At 55.3% G+C, this 24,493-nt stretch overlaps 1 protein-coding gene and 1 pseudogene across 5 annotated transcripts; one reads left to right on the top strand and one right to left on the bottom strand.

The window, feature by feature from the left end:
* Positions 1–2,410: 2,410 nt before the first annotated feature.
* Positions 2,411–6,783, bottom strand: LOC140600815 (large ribosomal subunit protein uL6-like; annotated as a pseudogene).
* Positions 6,784–9,295: 2,512 nt separating this feature from the next.
* Positions 9,296–24,386, top strand: SLC66A3 (solute carrier family 66 member 3). 5 transcript variants are annotated; one of them, XM_072771082.1, is made up of 7 exons: positions 9,296–9,552; positions 14,891–14,973; positions 15,075–15,144; positions 17,014–17,081; positions 19,754–19,874; positions 21,808–21,849; positions 23,183–24,386. In XM_072771082.1, exons 1-6 carry the CDS (start codon positions 9,410–9,412, stop codon positions 21,839–21,841), a joined length of 519 nt encoding a protein of 172 aa, XP_072627183.1. In that variant the 5' UTR covers positions 9,296–9,409; the 3' UTR covers positions 21,842–21,849; positions 23,183–24,386. The 5 variants fall into 5 exon arrangements, with proteins under 5 accessions (XP_072627183.1, XP_072627186.1, XP_072627185.1 ...); XM_072771084.1 differs by having other exon boundaries at positions 9,304–9,552; positions 15,075–15,146; positions 17,028–17,081; XM_072771083.1 differs by having other exon boundaries at positions 9,304–9,552; positions 15,075–15,148; positions 17,024–17,081.
* Positions 24,387–24,493: the final 107 nt, after the last annotated feature.

Here is a 24,493-nt window from a genome sequence, read left to right as displayed (position 1 = left end):
GGAGGGTCTGGCCTGGCCTCAGCCGCAGCAGGAGAGGGGGTCCAGAGGGGGTCTTATTTCCATGTGAGAGACAGGATGGAAGCAAGAGATAGACTGGGAACTCCCAGGAGGTAGGAAAAGTCGAGGTTAAATGCGGATGCAGCCGGGGCGGAGCCCATGCAGACCGGAGGGAATCATCCAGAACTTCACCTGTGCCCGGAGGGAGGGTAGGAGGCCCAGGGACAGGCGCCGGATGGGCACTCCCTGGCAGCAGAGCCGCCTACAGACAATGTGCCTATCGAGCGCGAACTCTGTGCTTGGCACATTACTGAGTGGTCACCATTTGAGAGATTTGGAAACTAAGTCAAAGAATTCATTCAATCCGGCTGGGATCCCACAGCTAGTGAAGAGCCAGACTCTCGCGCCTGACTCACCGTACCCGTCTCCTCCCCGGGCCTCAGTGTTCACAGCTGTAAAATGGGGGAGGAGAGTCCGATTCCCAGGAAGGCCCCGGCTCAGGGCTCGGGCCGTAAGCGTGCAAGCATGCAGTGAGTGCGGAGTTGTGCGGGTGTACGCAGTGCATTTGCTGGCTGCGGTCATGCTGGTGTGACACAGCACTCCATTTCCTGCTCACGGATCTGCGTGGACTTGGCTCCAAGCTTCAGATCGAGTGCACACGTCTCTCGTTATCTGGGACCCACAGCTTCCTGGGGCACGTTCTCGGGGCATAGCGCCAGGGACCGGGAGCCAGACCGAACCACGCAAGGCTTCCATAGGCACACATCCGATAACGTCTTATTGGCCAAACAAGTCACACGGCCAACCCCAGCTTCACTAAGGCAAGAAAGCACACTTTGTCCACAGCACGAGGCTCAGAAAGCAAATATTGGGGCAGCCGGGGTGGCTCAGCGGTTTAGCCCAGGGCCTGATCCTGGAGACCCGGGATCGAGTCCCACGTCAGGCTCCCTGCATGGAGCCTGCTTCTCCCTCTGCCTGTGTCTCTGCCTCTCTCTCTCTCTCTCTCTCTCTCTTTCTCTCTCATGAATAAATAAATAAAAATCTTTTAAAAAAAGAAAGCAAATATTGGCTGAGTGATAATCCCAACTGTGATGCAGAGGATCTGACCATTTGCGTGGGTGGCTTTGGGCAATAGTTTTCCGTACGTTGCTTAAAACAACACCAGACATAGTCCAAGGATGATGTCCTTGGACTGCTCGGGTCCCAGACTCGGTCCTGTCTAGGCTTGGACAAGCCCTGCTAGAGGCAGGCACCAGTTCTGCTCTGGCTTATGGGGCTGTGGACTCAGGAACCCTCAGCCTCAGAGACAGAAGGCTCATCTGAGGGAGTGGAGAAGGCAGGTCCCCACTAGGGGGCTGGGGAGGGGGGAGTCCTCCTGCAGAAGGAGCCACCCAGCTGCTCCTCAAGGAAAAGTCAAAATTCGGGGAGATGGGGAGGGCCAGGCATTTCTGCTGGATGGGGCAGGCAGTGCCAGGGAGGGCCCCAAGGCAGGGGGATCCAGAGAGCGGAGATCCCCGCAAGGGCCTCCTCCTGCACTCTGCAGCCCACCTGCGCAGGGCATCATCGCGGGGCCCCCTCCTCATACCAGCACGCCGGTCTGCCTCAGTGTCTCGCTTGGAGCAGAACAAAGGAGGCTGGCTGGGCCAGGAGGAGAAGTGGCTTCTCCATCAAGCCTGCGTGTCGGCACAGCAAAGGCAAGAGGGCCGTTAGAAACGAGGAGCTGAAAAAAAAAAAAAAAAGAAAGAAAGAAACGAGGAGCTGGGGGATCCCTGGGTGGCTCAGTGGTTTAGCGCCTGCCTTCAGCCCAGGGCATGATCCTGGAGTCCCGAGATCGAGTCCCGCGTCGGGCTCCCTGCGTGGAGCCTGCTTCTCCCTCTGCCTGTGTCTCTGCCTCTCTCTCTTTCTCTATGTCTATCATGAATAAATAAATAAAATCTTAAAAAAAAAAAAAAGAAAGAAAGAAATGAGGAACTGAGACATCTCCCTGCCCGAGGCCAGGGAGAACTAGAATCAGGGGCTAATGAGCCACACTGAGACTCAGGGATTCCTTCTTCGCCTTTTTAACTGCTTCTCTGAGCACCTCTGCCTCTTTCTCCTCTCTGTGGCAGAGCCAGCGTCTCTGCTCCCATTAAAACAACAACAACAACCCACTGTCCAGGGAACGTACAAAGTGAGCCTGGAGCCTCCTCCTGTGGCAGAAAGTGAGGAAGTGTTCAAAACGGGATGAGGAGCCTCAAAGGGATGGATGTAAGAGCCCGTCTGAAGGGGCTCCCACAGGCCAAATTTGGGACAAGGTGAGCATCAGAGTGATGTCCTTACCTGACTTCACCCGGCAACCCAGCCCGTACAGCTTCTAAGCAAAGCCCCCACAAATCCCATCAAAGAATAATAATAACAATAATAATAATGAAGCCATGAGTTCATATCAATAAGTTTTAAGTTTTTTAAGTACAGGAAGAAAAGCTCCTCTCTACCGAAGAACGTAGAATAAATGATGAAAACAGAAAATCGCCATTTTATCTAATTTAGGTAAGAATCAGTAAAAGACGTTGAAAGAATTATGTGAAAGATTCTTAGGAAGGGATAAACGGTGAAGTCTGGGAGATTCCCATTAACCACATTATTAAATTTAACCTCCCCAACCAGAGGACAGCGGACAGCAGGTGCCTCCTGAGGTGACCCGCTGGGGAGGAGCACCCACACACGGAGCACCCCCTCCCCGCTCCCCGTAACCTGAGCCACATCGTGAAGACACACCGGGCACACCCCAGCTGAGGTCCATTCTGCCAAACGGCCGGCCTTGACTCTTCAACCGTCAATGTCATAAGGGACACGGGACGGCTGAGGACGCGACATACGTTAAAGGCAGCGCAGAGCGTCGTCGGGACCATCTCTCACGACAAAGCAAAAGCAGCTCTAGAGGACACTTTGCAGACTGCATATCAGAGGATAGGCACTAAATAGTAGGCCGAGCATCGTACCGATGTTAGATTCGCACAGCACAATCATTCTATCAAGGTTACGCAGGACCATGTCCCTGTTCCTAAGAGGTGTATGTGGGGTAAAGTGTCACGAGGTCTGAAAGTCACCTGCAAATGGTTTGGCAACCACAAAATGTGTGCTCTATATAAATAGAAACCAAGCAAATGTGGATAAAAATGTCAACAACTGATAAACTTCGGTGAAGAGCATATGCCTGTTGAGTGAAGTCTTGCAACCTTTCTGTAGGTTTGGGAGCCTTAAAAAAACAAACCAGCAAACCGACAAAAATGGTGACCAGGGGACTGGCCATAACCCGTGGCCCTCCGGAGTTGACGGCTGTCCTACCGAAGAGCCCGGGTGCTGACAGAACGGGTCAGCGCTCGACCCCACATTCCCCAGGGAGATGTTACGTGGCCAGCTCCGGTGGGGTCAGGCTCCTGTGACAGGCTGTCACCCAGGTAACTGTGTAGATGGAGAAGAAGCAGAGTTCCTCCGGATGGGGACACGTGTCAGGGGCCGGAGAGATATCCCAGAGGGTGGGCACCGCAGAACCCCCATCCCGGCAACTCCCCACCCTCCTGAGGATACAGGGGAGCCCCAAAGCTCGGCCAGCCAGTCGGATGGGCCAACATCCTAGGGCGTGTCCCGGCTGGAACAGGGGGGCTGGGACTCCCCACCTCCCGCAGAGCCTATCCTTGACTCCTCCTTGGGCAACTGGCTCCTCACAGTTTCAGGAGCAAGGCCGGTGGCCACAAACCCCTAAAACACTCTGCTCATTTGCACTCAGTCAGGAACTACCATATATTAGACGCTACTGTGTACCTCTCAGTACATTTATGAGGTGGGTATGACTCCCCTCATTTTAAAATGAAGAAACTGAGGCCTAGGCAAGTGAAGGGCTTGCTCATCTCACGCTGGGAAGACAGCAGAAGTTTGCAAGGCACCTGAGCCCCACACCCACATTAGCCACATCAGAGGCTGCATGCAAAGCAGCATGGGAGAGGCTTAGAAATCCTCTTCCCACAACCCTGCCTCAGCTGGCTCACTCCCAGACCAGGCGGCTTCTGTCCTCGGCCTGGAGATTGTTTGTCCCACACCACAGAAGGACAGCTCTGTCTTACAGGGGTCCCTCAGGCAGGGAGCACTGCCAGGAGAGTGGGGGCAGGCTGGGCCCCAGGCTGGAGCCACTCTCTCCTCTAGCTGTTCCTGGGGACCCCGGAGGAAGGGAGGGCGAGCCGATGGGAGGGAGAAGAGGGAGCTACAGCCCCTCAGTGGGGCCAGCGACTTCCAACGTGGACCACCACAGAATGGGAAAGGCCTTCCTGCTTCAGCAGATAAGTGGGACACCACAATGAAAACGAAACACCTGCCACGCAGCAGGCACTCCACTTCTAGATGCTTCTACCATTGTCAGTCTGCTGTTGATAAGCCTTTGATGTTTGTAAGAAAGCTCTTTACTTCCTTATTTTACCTCCTACGAGCAGTGACTGCTGATGAGCAATCTGACCAGGGCCGAGGCCAGCGTGATTCCTACTGCTCGTGTGAAAGCAAGAACAGCCTGCGCCCAAATGGTGTTATCTGAGAACTAGCAGAGTTTACTAAAACCATGGGGGGGGGGGGAGGGGGAACACTCAGTCAACCGCGTAGATCCCTTTTCAGATCCTTTTTCAGATAGAAACTGAAATGACGTCTTGACATACCTGAGACTCGATCCCAAATCCAGGGAAAGCATAAGTGCTCCCCCTGGGTGCTCCCGCGGGCCACCTCCCCGCCCCCTTCTCTCTCAGGGCGTCCTGCTCCCTGCCTGATGCCCAGCACGCTCGTGCCTTCTTCCCTCTCCATCCTCAGCCGCTCAAGGACAAGACCCAGGACTCAAAACTGCAGGTCCATGGCCAAGTCCAGCGGAGTCCTTGTGTTCAGAGCAGCATGGCATTTTGGAAGAGGCAGGGGGACAGGGCACGGAGGTCAGGGGGTGCTCTTTGCCCTGAGATTGTCACTGACACAGCCGGGGTGGCTGTCTCTGCCAGACTTCCTGCAGCTTCGGTCCTCAGAGCCGGCCCGGCCCCTGGCCCTGCAATCAGATACTCTCTTCCCCATGCCCGGGGCCCGGGGCCTCTCCAGCTCCCCCATCTCCTTCCCCGGCCCCTCGAGCACGGGAGCCTAGTCTGAGTGACAGAGCCCTCAGAGCACTCTGGGATAAGAGGTGAAACCAGCTAGGAGCTGCTTCGGTCCAAAGCACCCCAGACCCTGGGGTGGCTTTGCCCTGCAGTCATTGTGCCGTGCTCTGAGGACACGGTCATGTGAAGTCACTGGCTGTGACAGCGGACCAACAATGAGGCTGGCTGTAGCAGATGCCCTGGCAGTTGGGCTTCTCATGTGACCTAGTTCCTACCAAGCAGGAGCACCCCCAGGAGGCTCAGAAGGCAGAAGGCGCCACCCTTCAGAAGGCAGGACCCTTCCAGAAGGACAGAGAGACAGGAACGCGGTCCTTCTGGGACAGCTGGGCCTTGATGGCTTGCGGCAGGCTCCAGCTTCAAGAGCACCGGGCAGCTGTGGTGGCAGCTTCCTGCGGTGGTGGACACGGCACAGCAGCTCCCCTCCCAGGGCGATTCTTCAGGGACCCTTCTGCTCCTTAGAGACTCTTCCTACTACCTGCTTCCTTGTCCTTAAGCTGCTCAACACCGGGTGATCATAACTAAGCTAACTAAAGAGGATTGTGTGGTCTGTCCCTAGACCTTCACCGTCACACTCTTCTTGGCAGAGAACTTCCAGATCCCCTCAAAGTTCCAGAACATTCTGTCGTCTCCTGGGACCCTGGCTAGGAGGCTCGCCCAGACTCATTTTGAATTTTCCATAGTGAGCAACCACACAAGCATGCAATTCTGTGACCCAAAGGAAAGTTATATTGAGCTTTTTGTTCCAAAGTCTGTGGTGGTAGTGAGGTTGGTCTGCTGTTGAAGCCACCTGGTTTTTGTAAGACGATGCAACAGGGTCCTCAGTGCAGCTAACAGTAAAGAAGACCATCCTGCACTTGCCATTTTGAAGATTAGCTGCATTTTTTTTTAAAGAAAAATCCCCCGAGTCAATACAGCTATTATTGCATCTTTAAACTCTCACAAATAAGTCTAAAAAAAAATCATCTGGCATCCTGCTGCTTCTGTAGCTGGACAGCTTAGATCTTACCCATCAGCCTGCTGAACCGTTCCTTTTTCAGAAACATACATAGCACCGCGGATTTTCTGATAGCCGTGTTTTTAACAGTTGTAGCTTGCTGAATCAAAGCAGTTGAATTTGATACAAGTTCAAGGTCATTTCCTTCAAGAATTAACTCCTCTTTCTGGGCTTGAGATTCAGAACAAGCAACACCTGGCCTCATCCAAGCCCTGCAGATGTATTTTTTCACCCGAGAAATTTCGGATTTCGAGAAGAGAACCCTTCTCCTAGATAACAACGTTAATGGGGAAGTGAGCATACACTTCCTCAGTCACCTCATCTTGTACCGGAAGCCCAGAGTAACACCCTCGATCACCTTCTGCACACGACTACAGTTGGTGCAGACAGTAGCCAGTTCTCTTCTGGTTCCTACCATTTGTCAACTCGGAGCCTCTTCTTCTCCTTTCCAAGGAGACCGAGTTCTATGCTGATGTGATTGAAGTCCTTTGGCAGGGTTCCTGTGGGGCCCTTCACGTTAGCAGCGCGTCCCTGCAGAGCAGGGTCGACATTTCTTTGACCGTCCAAAGCCTGATTGCTGAGAATGGTCTTTGTTCTCGCAGCAGATGTGGCAAAGAACAGATTAGCCACATTTTAAATCGATGTCAGGGAATGGCATTTTAACCTGACTGCGGTCCATTATGTGCGTAGCAGAAGTTTGGCCAAGAGAATCAGTATTTATGAAGGTGTCCCACAGGGAGTGCAGTCAACCTCTGTAGGTCCTGGAGCCAGTGCTTCTCAAGTTGGTGTGCCTCCAAATCCGGGGGTTCTGTTAGAAGGAAGCATGCGTATGTGTGACATATATCATATATATCATGTATTTGGATATATACAGAGAATTAAGAATATATATATTTTGGACTAAATTATGTCCCCCACCCCTAAATTCACACGTGGAAGCACTAATCCTCAGTGTGACTGTATTTGGAGATAGGACTTTTGAAGAGGTAATTGGGGTCATGAGGGTGGAGGCCTAGCCCTATAGGACTGGTGCCCTTATAAGAAGAAAGATACCAGGGATGTGCACACACAAAGAAAAGGCCGAGAGAGGACAGAGGAAGAAGACAGCCGGGAGAGGGGTCTCACCAGGAACCAACGTTGCCAGCACCTTCCATCTCCAGCTTCCAGAACTATGGGAAAATAAATTTGTGTTGTTTATGCCACCCAGAGTGTGGTATTTTGTTAAAGCAGCCCAAGCAGACTAATACAACACACACACACACACACACACACACCCCAGCTCTGTCTCCTAAGAGGGCAGGTGCAACCGACACCTCAAAAGTACTAGGCACATGTCCTCCCAGGTCTTTGTTTCTGAACACCATGCTCTATTTATTAAAAGGATGTAAGGCTCCGTGGGCAAATGGCTGGTTCCCAGGGACGCCTGAGCCCTCAGTAACAGTCTGGGCAGGGCTCGGTCAGGGCATCGCAAGGACACTTGGCTGGCGATGCCAACGCGTGAGAGCCAACCTTGCCTCCGGGGGAGCTGGAGCCACGGAGCCACCCCTGTGGCCCTGCTTCCAGCAGCCTCCGGCGGAGCGTCCTGGGAGAACAGAGTTGGGCTCCAGCTGGTGCTGGTTGTGGGTGAGGAGGAAGCTGCCCCACCTTCTGCAGCACAGACTCCTCCCCTTAAAAATGAGGGTAACAGCACTTCATGCCTGTCTTCTCTTTGGTTTTTAAACTTTTATTGTAGAACGGTAATCTCCTATATGCCCATAACCAAGGCCCAAAACCATTAACTCACATCTAATCTCGTCTACATCCCCACCCTTCCTTCCACCCAAGCACCCATTATTTGAAGCAAGTTCCAGACATATTATTATTTCATCTGGAAGTATTTCAGGATCTCTAGAAGATAAGGATGAAACACACAATTTTCCTCTTAAAAGTTTCCTTCTGAACATCCTGTTTCCCTTTAATTTTGGAAGGACTCAATACTTCTGGGGTTTGGTTTTTTTTGTTTGTTTGTTTTGTTTTGTTTTGTTTTTCCAGGGGAAGGGTTTTGATGGCCAGGTGAGGGCTGGAGGCGCACGGAGGAGCGTGGGGTCGGCAGAAGGAACGCCTGGGAGCCTGGCCGAGGTTCACAGTACAAGACCAGCCACCGTGGATTCTAGCACCGAGTTTTGGTGATTTTTTTTCTTTCCTGCTTCAGAACCTGGACTGCCCCTGCGATCCCGAGGGCTTGGAGAATACACTCCATCCCTTCATTTTGTGCCCGCGTCCATCTTACCTTCTTTGTATCATAGAATCCACCTCCTTAAGAAAAGCGTTCCCTCTGAAATGCTCAAGTGCCAGACTTGCGGGGGTTCGGGGCTAAGCCCGGCCCGGGAGGCGCCCCCCGCTCCCCCCAGCGGCAGGAGACGGCAGGAAATGAGACCACCCGGAGGTCTGGCCCCCACGGACGGGCAAAGCCTGTGTCCCCAGGTAAAGCGAGGAGGACGCACGTCGGCCAAGTTGGGTCGCTAAGGTCGTTGCAAGCTTCCATCTCTGCGATGCTTAGTGAGGAAAACAAAGAAAGAAAAGCACTTGGGACGTGAAAAATCCCCACAGAACGGTGCACGCCCCCGCGAAGGGGTGCGCGCGTGCCCTCCCGGGATTCAGCCCGGACCCACGCAGCCCCCGGGAGGGCGGAACTGTCTGGGGTCTCCCGGCTGCTCGGCACCCCGCGAGCTGGGCACGGCCCGCGCACCGCCCGGCGGAGCTGCAGCCCCGGGGCAGGCGCAGCGGGGCAGGGGGCGGGGCCCGGGAGGGGCGGGGCCCGGGAGGGGCGGGGCCCGGGAGGGGCGGGGCCCGGGAGGGGCGGGGCCCGGGAGGGGCGGGGCCCGGGAGGGGCGGGGCCCGGGAGGGGCGGGGCCCGGGAGGGGCGGGGCCCGGGAGGGGCGGGCGGACCGCGGCGTGGGGGGTGGCGGGGCGCGGACCCGCGCGGGGCGGGGGGCGTGGGGCGGGGAGCGGAGCTGCGGGCGGAGGAGCGCACCCGGGACCCGCGGACTCGGGAGGAGCCGGGGAGGGGTCGGGGCGCCGGCGGGGCGGGGCGGGGCGGGGGCGGAGATCCCGGCGGGGCGCGGTCCCCTACTGGGCGGACCCCGGCTCGGGCCGTGGGCGGGGGCGCCGGGGAAGGCGGAAGGACTCGGCGCCCCCGGCGGCCCGGCGCAGAGCGGTTTCCTTCCCGCTGGCCGCGGCGCCCCCGCCGAGTCCCGGAGCCCCCAGCCCCGCGGGCGCCATGCGGGAGGCGCTGCTGCTGTTCTGCAACTGGAGCACGCTGGGCGTGTGCGCCGCGCTCAAGCTGCCGCAGATCTCCGCGGTGCTGGCGGCGCGCAGCTCGCGGGGCATCAGCCTCCCGAGTTTACTTCTGGAGCTGGCGGGGTAAGGCCCGGCGGCTGCCCTCCCCCTGCTCTCTGCGGCCCGGGGGTGCCGGGAGCCCGGCCGCGGGAGGCACCGTCCGGGGCGCTCACCTCCCCTGGCGAGTCGCTGCTCCCCGCGCGGACGGCGCACGCCCATTTTACAGGTGCGGAAACCGACGCCCGGGGTACCGCCACCCCGCCCGGCACCCGCAGCCCAACCGGGCGGCCGCGGGCGGGGCCGTTTGCACCCGGGGGCCTGTGACCCACGTCGTCCCGGAGCGCCCCGCCGCCACCCCTTCTCTCGGGTCTCGGCTTCCTCGCGCGCAAAATGAGGGGTGGGGCTAGAAATTCTAAGGGTCCTCTGGCTTTTAAAAGTTACCCGTGGGGGGAGGGGGACCCCGAGGACGGAGGGCTCCCTGGAGGGGGAGGAGGGGGGGGGGAGGAGGGGGGAGGGGGGGAGGAGAGGACTTGGTCGGCCGCGGCCAGCCAGAGAGGAGCCGGGGCGGCTCGTCCGTGAGGAATCGGAGTGGGTGCCCCGACCAGGTTTCGCGATGTGAACGCGAGGAGCGGAGTCGCGGAACTCGGTTGGGAAGGCTGGGGGGGGCGGGCAGCGGGGACCCGGAGCCCCCGGCGAGCCGCCCCCGCTCTCCCCCCGCGGCTGCGCGCCCTGGAAGCCGGGCGGGGAGGGGGGAGAGACCTCGGGGGTGGGAGAGGTGGGGTCCTAACCGGGCGCGCCCGTCTGGAGCTGGGCCACTGGCGGGAGTGGGGCCCCCGGCGGACTCGGGGCGACCCCCAACACGGGGCCCCCGGCTGGACAGCGGGATGGGCGAGGCCTCACCGCGCGGGCTGTCGGGGGGGGCTTGGGGCGCTGAGGGGGTCCAGGGGGCGCCGACGGCCCGGACGGGGCCTGAGTCCCTAAGAGGCGCCTGAGGCTCGGGAGGCGGGGCTGGCGGGGGGCGGGGGGCGGGGGGAGCCGAGGAGCGCCCGATGCCCGCGGAGGGCGGGGAGCCTGCCCACATCCTGGCGCCGCAGGTGCTGCGGGCGGCCGCTTCCTGCCCCTGCCCCTGCCCGTGGGCAGAAGCCGCCCTTGGGGCAGGAGGGGCCGGCGTGGGGGGGTCGGGGCGCAGGGGGCGGCGCGGGGGGCTTCGTGGAGGCGGGGGCCGGGCGCCCCCCGGCCCAGCTGGAAGTGATCTCGGCTCCCTGGGCTGGGTCCCTGGGTTTCCTGTCCACCTCCGGCCACACTGTATCTTAGTGGCTCCATTTCCAGAGCCGGGTCTGTGTGCAGACGCTGAGCATTGTCTTACTCAATCCTCAGGACACCCCCGGGAGGAAGACCGTGTTCACCGTAGACAGTAGGAACCTGGGGCCTAGAAGGTGAAGCATCACACCCAAGTTCCCCCGCAGCAGCAGGGCCCTAGGGGTCACCTGGCCCTGCCTCTCGCCCTTGCCATGCCTGCCCTCCCACCTTCTCCACGCTCACTGGGTTTGGCTGCTTTCTAGGCTCATCTCCCATATTGTGGGTGGGGGAAAGGGTTGGCACACCCTGCCCTCCTCTCCCTTTCCTTCCCCAGCCTCCTCTGGTGAGAGCCAGCTCGGAGCGGGTGCTAGGGGCAGTGCCTCCCAGTGACTGTCCCCAGTGAGCCCTGCCTGCCTGCCTACTCGGGGCAGGGCGGCCTCCAGAAGCCCCCCAGAAAGAATCCTGAGGGGTCCCCGTGGAGGAGGGGGAGGGGAGAGAAGGACCCTTCATCTCCTGGGAAGTAGAAGCCATAACAACCCCTCAGAGGACATGTACCCTCCTTGGATCCTGATCTGAGCAAATTCTAAAAACCAATTTTTTATAGAATTGGGCTCATAGGGACATAAGCCATATCTTAATGATACTGGAAAATGACTTTTAATGTGGATTGGTGTGAAGCAGCAAGAAAATGCCTTTATTTTAGAAGTGCCTCCTGAAGCATGCACCTTGCACCCTTCAGCAAAGAGAAAGAAGGGAGGGGTCGTAGGTGAACGTAGCAAAGTATTATTTGTTGAAGCTGGTGCTGGGTACCTGGGCTCATTATGCTGGTTTTTTTTTTTTTTTTCCAGTTTGTGTCTGTGTTTTTACAATTTAGGGGCGCCGGGGTGGCTCAGTCGGTTGAGCGTCCTACTCTTGATTTCGGCTCAGGTCATGATCTCAGGGTCGTGGGATCAAGCCCCGGGTTGAGCTCCATACTGGGCGTGGAACCTGCCTAAGACTCTCTCCTTCCCTGTGCCCCACCTCCAGCTCTTGCTCTCTCCTTTCCATAAAAAAAGAAAAAAAGAACTCAGAGTTTCTTCAGTTTACAAAAGCATCCACCTGATTCCTTCCTTGTTTCATGCACGCGTGGGGAGGACAAGGGACCCCAGACCAGGCCATGGGCAAGCACATCCGCCTTCAGAGCCCCTCAGGTCTCTGAAGAGAATAAATAATCGCCTGTTTGGAGCAGTTTCCTAATTCAGGTGACTGGGGGAGGCCGTGGTCTGCCCTGGAGGGGGTGGTGGGGAGGGAGTCACCTGCCCTCTTCAGGGAGAAGAGGTGGCCACAAGAGGAGAGGGCTCTCCAGGCAGGGGGCTCCGGGAGAAGCCTGTGGGCCGGACTAGGTGACACTTTTAAGGCACCCACGAGAGCTAGGGATGCAGTTACCCCTGCTCCCCAGGTGGGAAGCCGGGGCAGGAGAGGTTAGATCCCCAATGCGGGGATCCGGAGCCCAGTGGCCGTGCCCCGGAGTGTCAGTTCTTACCCCCCCCCCCCCCCGCACTGGACGGGAGGCTCCACGTTTAGCAAGGGGCCGACCGCAGGGCAGAGGCCCGGCCACTCTGAGGAGGAGGCTGGGCAGGTGGGGCAGGTGAGGGGCAGGTGGCGGGGGCAGGAAGCACTGGCTGGGGTCCCACAGCATCTGGTGCGGGAGGGAGCCCAGATAGGACCCCAGGCTGACCGTGGGAAGCGCTCCGTGCCGGGAGGCTGCTGTTTCACAGTTGCTGGCACAGGTGTCCCGGTGTCCCCGGTGTCCCGGGGAGGTTCCCGGTAGGGAGGCAGTGGGGCCGGGCTGGCGGAGGCTGTGCTGGGCACCTCCCAGCCTAGCGGCACCTGCAGAGGCTGCCTCTACTTCCTCTTGAGACGGGGCTCTTCCCCCACTCAGAGCACCCGTGCCTCACTCAGCTCCTCCGCCACCCCTCCTCCGGGCATCCTCCTGCCCTGGAACCTTCCACAGCTGGGCTTTCAGACAGGGCAGCTCCTGTGGGGGACCCTGCTCCCCCTCCCCCCAGGCCCAGCAGGCTGCCTTCTAGGCTGTTGGATGCCCCGGCCTCTGGGTAAGATTCCCTTAGAAAAGCCTTCAGTCCTAATCCCGGTTCTGCTCCTGACTCCTGAGTTGTTGCCTCAGGAGTGGGTACGTGTGTGGTTTTTGTTCAGACCTCTAGGTTATGTGCGGAGGAGAGAACCTCAAGTCACTCCATGGAGTAGACCAGGAATTTTAACAGATTTGTGGGGCTGCGGGTCAGACATCACTGGGCGTGACTGTAATGAGCATTCAAGCATTCAACTGTTTTTCCCCCCTCTGTTGTGCCTTTTATTCCCATGACATACTCATTCCATAACCGGAAGCCTGTATCTAAATTATTTTTTTAATTTTTTTCTTTATTTTTTATATCTTTTTTATTTAAATTAAATTTGCCAACATATAGTTGGCACATATATAAAACATAAAACATATAAAAACATATAGCTTTTAATTAAAAGCAACATTAAAAATAAAAGGACATTTACGACCCTCAGGCCACAGAAGTGATAGACGGTTGACCTTGAACGTTTGGGTCCCACTGGGAGAGCATTGCAGCCTGGCAGCTGGGCCTCCCTGGGAATGCCCCAGGCTGGGTGGGGGTGGGGGGGGTGGGAAGCACCCCACTGGAATCAGGAAATTTAGCCTCTGGTCTTTGTCTTTTCCCTGAGTTGTCCTATGACTTTGGCTTCTGGGCCTCAGTTTCCCGAGGTGGTCTGTAAGATGTGGAGGGCAGTGTGGATGACCCCGGGCAGTGGTCTTGGCTCTGACGTCCCAGGGTCTCATGCCTCTCCTGAAGGTCACTGGCTGAACCCCTCTTGGCCTTTGGGAGGTGTGCCCTCCATGATGTGGGTGCGGGCGGCCCAGACTGCAGGGCCTGCTCGTGTCCCTGCTGGTCATTCATTCAGCGGGTCTGCTCCAAGGCTTGCTGTGTTCCCCTCTGCAGAGGTGGGTGGGCTACAGCTGCCCCCTCCTTCCCTGGCCCCCTGAGCTGCCCTGCAGAGGTGAACAGAGGGGTGCTGTTCTGGAGGCCTGGCAGGACGGGAGGCCATGCAGCGGGGCAGGGGCCAGGAGGAGCACCTGCTTGGCCCCTGAAGCCCAGAGGTGACCAGCCGCAAAGCCAGAGAGCCAGAGGGCAGCAGGGCTTTGGGGTCCCTGGGAAGAGGACAACTAGGGAGGCCCAGGCCTAGGCAGACCCACACCCCCTGGGAGACGCCAGCCTCCCACCTCACCACCAGCTCAGCCAAGAAGTGTCTGCTAGGTTGGAAACAGGATGGGGGGCACAGGCTCCCCAGCCCTCTTACTGGCTGAGGAAATGATGAGGGAGGGCAGCTCTGGTTTACCTGGGGAGACAACCCGGGTGATGGCACAGGTGACTCCAAGGGGACCTGGGGGGGTTAGGTTCTTGGGGACCTGACTGGCTGGGGAGCGAGCTGGAAAGATGGGAAGCTCAGGCCTTTTCTCCTGAGAAGCGTGTGGGGTCCTGGGGTCCTTTCCCCCACGTCCCCAGCCTTTCAGAGCTAGAATTTTCTTCAGGAACTGATGGCTGCTCTTCCCTGACTGGGCAGCACTCTTGAAGGCCGCAGGGATCACCCAGGTGGTTGGTTGTCTTCAGAACTCCTCAGCTCCGGGCTGCACCCCACCCCACCCGGCCCCTCATGAGCGCCCGCCCCCGGATGTCTGTCTTGGCCTGTGTGGCTTCTGGTGTGCGGCCTTCTGAGGGGCTGCCCAGCACCCTAGCTTTGGAGACAGGCCAGAGGGGGGCCAGAAGCCCCGTCTCTTCCAGCCTGGTCTGCAGCCTGCCCTCTGCAAGGGGGACTTGACACTGTGCGTAGTATGCCCGGCTCCGGCCAGGACTGGGCCTGTGAAATCACCAGTCCACCCTTCGTGTTTGAAATCTCCCCTCTTGGCATCTGCAGGCTCTGCCCGCTGCTTCCAGGATTTTGCAAGCCAGCCTGTGCTCTGGAGTGCTCCTGGGTGCTCCCAGGTGCTCCCGGGCACTGGCCGGGGCCCCCTGCCGGCTGCCGGGTCAGTGGGGCTCAGGCTTGCCCTCTCTCTCCCCAGCTTCCTGGTGTTTCTCCGGTACCTGTGCTACTATGAGTACCCACTGCTCACCTACCTGGAGTACCCCATTCTCATCGCACAAGGTAACGGAGCCCCTGGATGCCCGTGTCCCCTGTCCCCCCTGGGCCGGGCTGGCAGCAGCCCTCGCACTCTGTCCTGCCTCACCCCAGCCTTTCTCTTTCAGACGTCCTCCTTCTGCTCTGTGTCTTCCACTTCAACGGGAACGTGAAAGGGGCAGCGCCCTACCTCGCCCTGTATCCTTCAGCATCCAGGGATCAGATGGGACCGGGGTGGTACTTGCTCGCAATGTGTGCTGCTTACCAGATAGATGTTCTTTGGGTTAACCTAAAAAAGATCCCAAATGCAGGACTCCATGGGAGGGAAGATACCTCTGCAACCTAGAGGTGCTCCAGGGCAGTCCCTCCCTGTGGCCTCCCTTCCAAGACAAGGGTGCCAGCGGGGCTCCAGCCAGCCAAGTGGCTTGTAGACCTAGTACCTCCCTGCTGGCGTGCTGAGCGGTGGAGGCACCCTGCTAGGGCGACCTCGTCCAGATTTATCCTTTAGGGGAAGGGAGACATTTCTTCTTCCCTAAAAACATCCCCAGAGTACTTGAAGTCCCAATAATGGGACTGTCACTAGCACGGTGCCACTAAGGCACCCGGTAGGCTGCTTGCTACTGCCTGTCTGTGTGCGAGCGTGGGTTCTCGAAGGCTTTGTTCAAAGTGAAAACTACGCCCAAGACGTCAGAAGGGTCCTGGTGGGGATCCGGCCGTGACACAGACGTGTGCCCACTCACGCAGCATCTTCTGTGAACAAGGGCCTGGCTTTCGTTTCAGCCCTCTCTAAAAATTCGGTTATCTTCTTGTTGAATTCGCATTCCTGAAAAAGCCACGAAAGCCTTTTGAGTGGCAGCCACTTAATCCTGCCACATCTGTGAAATGGCCTGAGCTGATTATTCGTACATCTTCAGGGTGGAGGAGGGAGGAGGGTACAGTGAATTTTTAACAGTGAAATTTTTCTTAACAAAAGTGTGTCCCAAATACTCCATGGGACATACTCGTACTAAAAGATATTTTTATTAATCTGAAATTCAAATTTAACTGGGTGTCCTGTTTTCTATTTTTTTGTTTTGTTTTGTTGTTGTTGGTTTTTTTTTTTTGGTGAATCAGGCAACCCCATAAAAAGGTCATCTTGAGGCACTCGGGAGTTGGCTACACCTGCTGCTCCTGGTCAAGTTTTGTGAAATGTTATGTAAAGTATCTGTTTGGAACGGACAGTATAAAACTGGGTCAAATTAGTTTAAGAAATTGAATTAGAGAGTGCTTTAAAACCAAGATTTCATCTGCCTACGTTCCAGCTGCTGTTCTGGTGTAGACCAGGTTGCTAGGAATGAGTTCTACCGACTTTTCACACAGGGCGCTGTGGCTCCCTTCATTCAAATAATGTTATGGATCATAATCACAGCAACCTGTTGGGTCCCTGTTGTGTGCCACCGGGCATTGCCGAGGTAGATGGGACAAGGAATGTTAAGGCCATTTTGCAGATAAGCAAACCGAGGCCAAAAGAAGGCAGGTGACTTGCCAAGGCCACAGCTGAGGCTCTTGGCCGTTATCTCGTGTGTGCGCTTGGCTAGCTGGACTCTCTGTGCTCATAGCCTCATTGAGCTTGACAAAAATCCCCTGTCATCTCTCCAGTCTCCCATGTCCCAGCATTGCTGACACCAACCGGATTTACGCTGGAGTTAGCAGGGAAGGGGGAAATCAGTGAAGAGAGTTTCACGTGGCACCAGTTTTGCAGGACGTGCCTCCCCTATAATGTTGAGCTTCTCATGTAAATGCTTGACTTTTGCCATGACATTGGCGATGTCTGCGTGGTCGGGGATGAGGTGGGTGGAACCCCAGCAACAGTCCACAGACAGGGCTCTTGGCAGTTCTCGTCCATAATCTGCTTGTTCTTTTGAGCCATTTTTGTCTCTTCCAAATCAGACAGGCTCTAGTAGCCCCATTCCCAGGTCGGCTTGTGTGGTGGGTAAGCTCCGTGGTCCTGGTGGGAAGGCTCGGGCTGGGGGGGTGGGGGGGTGGGGGGGGGTCAGGGCTGCCTGCAGAGCCTCTTGTCTCCCTTAGCGCTGGGTATATGTGTGGCCTCGTGGTTCGTCCTTTCCCTGCAGAAGTGGATCATAGACCTGGCCATGGTGAGTGAGTCACACCTGAGGAGAGTGGGCAGGGGTCTGTCCCTCCAGGCGCCGCCCCGCACTCTTTAACCTGCTGATGTTGCAGCTGTACGAAAGCATCACGGAATGAGAGCACAGACCCATCCAAATGTTTAAAGACCTTATTCTCACTTAGCCGTCTGGCAACACTGTTGACTTCCTTTTTGGGGAGTCATAGAGAGCCAGGCTGGGGGGGTTGCCAACAGTAGTAGGATGAAGAAGTGGACATGAGTTAAAGAGCCTCTTATCAGGTTGACGATTGCGTATTGGCCACTTACTCATTATTTTTCTAACCTTTCCCCCACCCCCGCACCCCCCGCTATTTTTTGCCCTCCTTGGAAAAGGGTTAGCTCAGTACTCTTTTCCTTCCTTGGTTAAGGGCAAAAAAATCCCATTGTTTGAGAATAGAATTCAGAGGGTGGGTCAGGAAGCATCTGAGGCCAGGGCTTCTTTCCAGAGTGACTGGAGTGTACTTCTCCACCCAAGGGGAAAAGGAGAAGTCTTGGTGGTCCCCAGTCACTGCCTGTCACGCCCATGTTTATGAGCTTCACCCCCACCCCGACCCCCACCCCCAGCGTCTTGTCTGTGACCCTTGCCAGAAAGCGAGCTTGGCTCCATGTTCTCTCTTGTGACGTATGGAGAGCAAACAGGTAGGGCTGCCCTATTAACAAGGAAGAATTTTACATGAATATGTCCCAAATACAGCGCAGGACATACTCATGCTAAAAATTATTTGTTGTTGGTTTGAAATTCAGATTTACCTGGGTGTCCTGTATTTTTATTTGCTAAATCTGTCCAGGCCTTGGTTATGCTCCCAAAGAGAACTACCTCATGATTCTAGCGATGGCGTCTTCTCCTGGGAGACGTGTCGGTGGGGTACCCAGCAGACCCTGTGAGGGTATCTGTGCAGCGCTGGCCATGCCCCTGACACCAGGGCCCCACTAGGCTTTCTTGCCACCTGACCCTCGGCCCGCCGATCCCCCCCTCCGCCCCGGCCCCCACTGGCCTGTGCTCAGGGCAGTCTCCCCACCTGGCCTCCGTCCTCAGAGCCGTCTGTGCCCAGCCCTCGGGGTGCCCTGTCCTTGGATGCGAGCTCTGGCTCCCTGCCCTTCCCTTCTCCACTGTCCACTGTCACCGGGTCCAGGTGGCCCCCTCGCTCCCCTGCCTTTACCGTGGCCACGCTGCTTTGCACTGGAGGACGTGGTCACTGATCAGGAACCGGGTGGGTGCCAGCACCGTGGCAGGGCAGGGGGGACCCAGCTCCCTGCGCACAGCTGGGCAGCCTCTCTGGCCGCGGGGCCGACACGGAGTCTGGGCTCCTGGCCACCTGCTCCTGCAGCACCCCGCTCGCCCAGCACCCCGCTCCCGCAGCACCCCGCTCGCCCAGCACCCTGCTCCCGCAGCACCCGCTCGCCCAGCACCCTGCTTCCGCAGCACCCCGCTCACCCAGCACCCTGCTTCCGCAGCACCCTGCTCGCCCAGCACCCTGCTCCCGCAGCACCCCGCTCACCCAGCACCCCGCTCGCCCAGCACCCTGCTCCCGCAGCACCCCGCTCGCCCAGCACCCTGCTCCCACAGCACCCTGCTCGCCCAGCACCCTGCTCCTGCAGCACCCCGCTCACCCAGCACCCTGCTCGCCCAGCACCCTGCTCCTGCAGCACCCCGCTCACCCAGCACCCTGCTCGCCCAGCACCCTGCTCCCGCAGCACCCCGCTCGCCCAGCACCCCGCTCCCGCAGCTCCCTGTCTCTGTCCCGCGCAGGCCAGGGGCGCGGACAGGAGTCCGTGTGCAGCCGCAGCCTGCGGCAGGTCGGGTCAGCCCCGCCTCGGCCCCGGGCGCTCGGGCCGCTCCCAGCTCCCAGCGTGCTGCTCCCTTTGGCCGCTGCTCCCGCTGGGCTGAGGCGGAGGCGGGTGAAGCCGGGGCCGGGGTGTCTCACCGGGCGACACCGCAGAGGGTGCGCGGCACCCCGCGGACTCCCTGGAAAGGCCAGAAACTCCGAGCTGGTGCGCCTCGGCTGCTGCTGGGGTTCATGAGCCAGTCCAAAGCAGCCGGGTTTCCCCCAGGCTCTAAAACACCGCGTGTACCCGTCTGTCCGTCCGTCCGTCTGTCGCCTGATTTCATTGGCAGGTGCTTGGAGAGGCCGCTGTGGCCCATCACTTGCCTCGGAGCAGGGAAGTGGCCGGCTGTGAACAAGCGTGTCGCGGCAGCTGGGGCTTTGTGCTTGGTCACCGCTTGCCCCGACTGCGGCTTCGGAGGCACGCTCAGTCTCCGGGGCTTTGGCTTTTTTCAGCGAGGGCCTCCTGACGTACTTGCTCGTTGTTTGCTACTCTTTCTGGCTTACCAAGTTTCCGTGGAGAGATCTGCAGCTGGCTTTAGGTCTTCCCTTGTAAGTTAGGGCCTTCTTTTGTCTTGCTGGTTTTAGGATTTTTTTCTTGCTGGTTTTAGGACTTTTTTCTTTATCACTAGGATTTGCAAATTTTACTACAGTATGTCTTGGTGTTGACCTGTTTTGTTGATTTTGATGGCATTCTCTGTGCTTCCTGGACTTGGATATCTGTTTCCTTCCCCAGATCAGGGAAGTTTTCAGCTATCATTATTTCCTCAAATAAACCTTCTACCCCCTTTTCTTATTCTGCTTTTTCTCCTGTAAACAGAATCTGAGTACTTTCATCAGCACGGCCAGCAAGTTCGCTCAGCTCCAGTGCCTGTGGAAGACCCAGGACTCGGGAGCCGTGAGCGCCCTGACCTGGAGTCTCGCGTCATACACCTGTGCGGGTAAGAGCAAGATGCCAGCCGACGGGCGCATTTGTGGGCATCGGGCAGTCCCCGGGGAGACCGTTACCTTCCCGGCCACCTGTCGTAGGTAGCCCCGCAAGCTTGAATCCTCTGTAGGCAGCTATTCACGTAGAACCTGCAAGCGGATGCATATTCACAATTCTCACCTCACGCAGATTATTTTCTATCCTCTGCAAGATCCGTAGTCCGGGTGCTAAAGAAAAAAAAGTAGAAAGGACACCTTTCTCCAAAGATCTGGCCTAGTATCAACAGTCCTCTCTTATTCTTTGAAAAACATCAGGAGGTGGGGATCCCTGGGTGGCTCAGGGGTTTGGCGCCTGCCTTTGGCCCAGGGCACAATCCTGGAGTCCCGGGATCGAGTCCCGCGTTGGGCTCCTGGCATGGAGCCTGCTTCTCCCTCCTCCTGTGTCTCTGCCTCTCTCTCTCTCTCTCTCTCTCTCTCTATGTCTTAAATAAATAAATAAATAAATAAATAAATAAATAAATAAATAAATCTTTAAAAAAAAAAAAAAGAAAAACATCAGGAAATTATATTGAATCCACTAACTTGTTTTAAAAATGTGAATCTTTATGATGTAACAGATTCCAGAGATGACAGTCATACACTGACTTTTGAGAAAGAATATAATTTGTGTGTGTGTGTGGTGGTGGGGGGTCGTTCTGGAGCCATATTTCTTGAGGTCAAGTTCAGAATTCCATGATTTGTGTGGATTCTTGCAGGAACTACCCAAAATACATATATGCTCTTTTTGGTAGAATAAATTTTTTTTTTGGTTAGAATGATTTTTTAAAATTCAGAGCTATCACATTAATTAGGTTGACTACTTTTAGATATTTGAATTCTACTTTATATTTCTTCTGTGTCCTAAAGGACCAATTTCTCTCTCAGGGGTTAATGGAAGGGGGCCTTTGTGTCCCAAGTTATTTAAAATGAAGGTTTCTTGGGTTTTATTTTTAGCTTTAAAGTGTTGAAGTGTTAGGAAATGTTGAAATAGAGATATGGTTTCTGGAATTGCTAATTAGATATATTACTTATTAGCTCTCTAATTTTATCTTCAGGTATTATCTTGAAATGCTGCATATTAGATTTTCTTGTAGGAAATCTCCAGAGCCCACATACACTTCCATCGGTTTTGCTCGGCGCTCTGTGCTTAACAAGTACTTATACACATTGAGTAGATGACAAACTGGGGGTTAGAACCTGATGGAAAGAAATGAACTGGTTTTAAACCTAATGTCCTAAATGCGGGACGTGTGAGGCGGAGGGTTAGGAAAGGCAGGCCTTGGGGTGCAGGTTGCTTTCTGGAACTCCCAGCTCATGTCTCCCTCGTATGTCCACCTTCACTGTGACTACAGCTTCCTGGTGTTCCCAAGGTCAAGTGCTGTCCCCGAAAAATGAATTGAATGGAACAGTTGTAGTTAGACCCTGAGGAAGATCATGCCATGCCCTTTGCTGGGCCTGGGTTTCCTTTACCTAGAACACCCCTGTAAAAGAAGGGGGTAGCGTTTAGTTGTTTAAAAACATTGATTTTTGCTCATGGGAGCCTTTCTTTAAATTAAACCTTGGCAGAAGCCCCATAGGTAAATGGGATTTTCAAAATTTGCTTTTTGGGGTGGGGGACTTGGCCCACAGGATAGGAGTGGGGCTCAGTTTCTCCCTGGTTTCCCTGCGCAGCCCCAATTACGTTCAAGACACTGCTCCTGCTCTTAGGAGCAGCTTCAGAACCACTGGGCTAGGACGTGTGGCCAGAGTTGAGCAGTTTTATAAAATCTAGTACTGACTCAGTATTCTCTCCCCCAGAGCCTTTTTAAACCAGTTAGTGTATATTATTCCTGTATTTAAAAATGGAGAGACGTTAGCTCAAGCAAAATGCCTTGAGCAGCAAGTTGATGCTGCTGTTTTCTTTTACAGCAAGAATAATCACCACCTTAATGACCACCAGTGATCTAACAGGTAAGCACAGTCCGTTCCTTCCCACTTTCTGGAATTCTGTCCCCCGGGTGCCTCCTTCATGTGTAAACGGTCTCACGGTCCCACACATCAGCTTGCTCCGCTGTACAGGGAGGCCCGCGAGCTCGATCCCGGGGCATCCGCCCCCACGCGCAGAACTAACTAAGCACCTGGTTCTTGCAGCGCCCGGGATAGAGGGTGTCGCCGCCGCAGCAGGTGCAGGGGGCAGGGATGCCACCACACAGCTAGCTACGGAAGGCTGCTGGGAAATGTGTTTTGGAAGAGCAGGACAGGACAAGCACCTTGGGTGGGGCAGGGGGGATCTGACCTAGCCAGAGGGACCTGGGGCAGCGGGTTTGAAGAGTGAGATGGGGGGGTGGTGAGAGACGGGGAGAGGGAGCAGCCCCCGTGAAGGTCCCGAGTGGGGTACACCTGGCTCAGCCACAGAGCGAACGGGAGCTCTGGGAGGAGTGTGAGGATGGGGTCCGCTGAGCGGACAGTCATCTGACCCCCCACGTCCTTGTTGATTTTTTTTAAAGGGGGAGGAGGAAAATACTTGGATCGATGCAAAACGGATTTAGTTATTCCTTAGGCTGTTGTCTACTCCCAAGTTGGGTATCACTTGGAAAATGATCAAAACAAATGGTGTCACCTATTCTGTGAAGACTAGATATAGGTCCCTGGCACGTAGACCCCTTAAATAAGCCGTTATTTGAGAAATAATTGCCTACAGAGCAGTGAGGTGCATAGGCTTGTCCCTTTGCAAGGCCGCGTCTTGGGCTTAGGTACCTTCCGTCAGCTCTGAGAGAAGCATCGGAAGTATTCTGGCCACAGCACAAACTTGGGTCAGGTGGGGAACGGGGAAGACAGGTCTGTCTCCTCCACGGGACCTGAAGGACTCTCCCTATGGGAGGAAGAGTCCAGCTGCAATTAACCAACAAAACAAGCCTACATGTTAGAAGTTTGAAAGACTTAGAATGTTCTAGTTATACTTCGCTTTGTACTTCAAGTGACAGCTGTTCCTGAAAGTGATCTGGGGATAATCTTTCGAGGACAGTTTAGCTGGAATCTTACAAATGTTTTACGACCACAAGGATACATTAAATCTCATAAATCTTACTCCTCAGGAGAGTGTTCATCGAGTCACTTACGGTAAAGTGTTTTCGGCCCAGAAACACTTAGAACCAGAGTTGTTCAACAGAGTTCCAAGTTTCGTTGGGCAGGCTGGGGTGTGGCTAACCGGGTTTCCACTGAGAGCAAGGAAGGAAGCAATTCTGTTTTAGGACATGAAAACAGTACGTGTTCATACAGACGTTTCCTTTTTGATTGATTTCAGTTCTTATGCGATTTGTGATCATGCTTGCTTTGAATCTGTGGGTAACAGCCACGGTACTTCGCTACAGGACGACAGTGGGAAAGGCTGAGTGATCGATGCGCGGCTCCTACGCACAAAGTGGATTCCTAATGACTGAACCAAAGGGGAAAATAAGCTCACTGCTAAGTCAAGGTCTTCTATAAATTTAGTTAATTGTTTCAGAGACTTTGAAGCCAAAGGTATTTTAGACACAAGCCACGTGGACACCTGTTTAGAAATGCTACCCTCCCCTCCCTCCGCCTCAGGAGGCGGCGGCTGGGCTCAGACCCCTGCTGGCTGGGCCCTCGGGATTAACTGTCTCTGGTTTTGGGCTTTTACAATCCTTTCCACGGCACAAGCGATTATGAATGGAGTGAGATTTTTCTCAAAGTCGGAAGTGGAATTGTAGTAAATTACTAATGTTCCCTCCCTGGGACTGTTTAATTGTAATAGAGCTTTAACAGGCTGGCCTTTCCGTATCGTATCACAAGATAGTACCTCCTTGGGCTCTAGTAAGGTATGAGGCAAGCAAACGCTGGCCAGAGTTCATATACCAAAGTTAGTCTTTTTAACCTCATCCAGTGCCTTTAAGAAGCGTGCTATGAGCTGCAGTCTCTACTTACGAGGCAGTCCCGATGAACTTTCTGATTCAAGCATAGTGCTGCCATTTTTTAAAGGGTCACACCTTTAAAAAAAACAAAAACACACCTTGTCCGTTGACAACATAAGCAGGAAAGGGTATTGCTGGGTTCTGCCAAGTTCTTAAGGATTTCACGCTCATTATATCATATTCTAAACATGATGTTAAGATTATTGGATGCAGCTTTTTACTACAAAGTTTTATAAAGCCTAAAATTTAAACTCTTCCTTTATGATTGAATGGCATTATTCTATTACATGGAATATATAAACGATGTTTATTAGAAAATGTTTTAGCTTCCTATGTAAAATAAACTCTCATATTCTGAACTCTGCTGAGTCTTAAAACTGTCAGTTTTGGGATCCCTGGGTGGCTCAGTGGTTTAGTGCCTGCCTTCAGCCCAGGGCGTGATCCTGGGGTCCCAGGATCGAGTACCACCACATCAGGCTCCCTGCATAGAGTCTTCTTCTTCCTCTGCCTATGTCTCTGCGCCTCTCTCTCCTCTGTGTCTTTCATGAATAAATAAAATCTTAAAAAAAAAAAAAACTGTCAGTTTTAATGGGATTAGTTTTTTAAGTTATGTAAAATGCTTAAGAATATAAACTGTGGTCAACATTTTAGAACTATTGCATGGGACCAGCAGGAAGAGAAAC

This window comes from Canis lupus, chromosome 12 (genome assembly GCF_048164855.1).
Source record: "Canis lupus baileyi chromosome 12, mCanLup2.hap1, whole genome shotgun sequence".
Taxonomy (NCBI): domain Eukaryota; kingdom Metazoa; phylum Chordata; class Mammalia; order Carnivora; family Canidae; genus Canis; species Canis lupus.
Note: the sequence above shows the minus strand (reverse complement) of the source record. Positions and strands in the feature narration are given on the sequence as shown.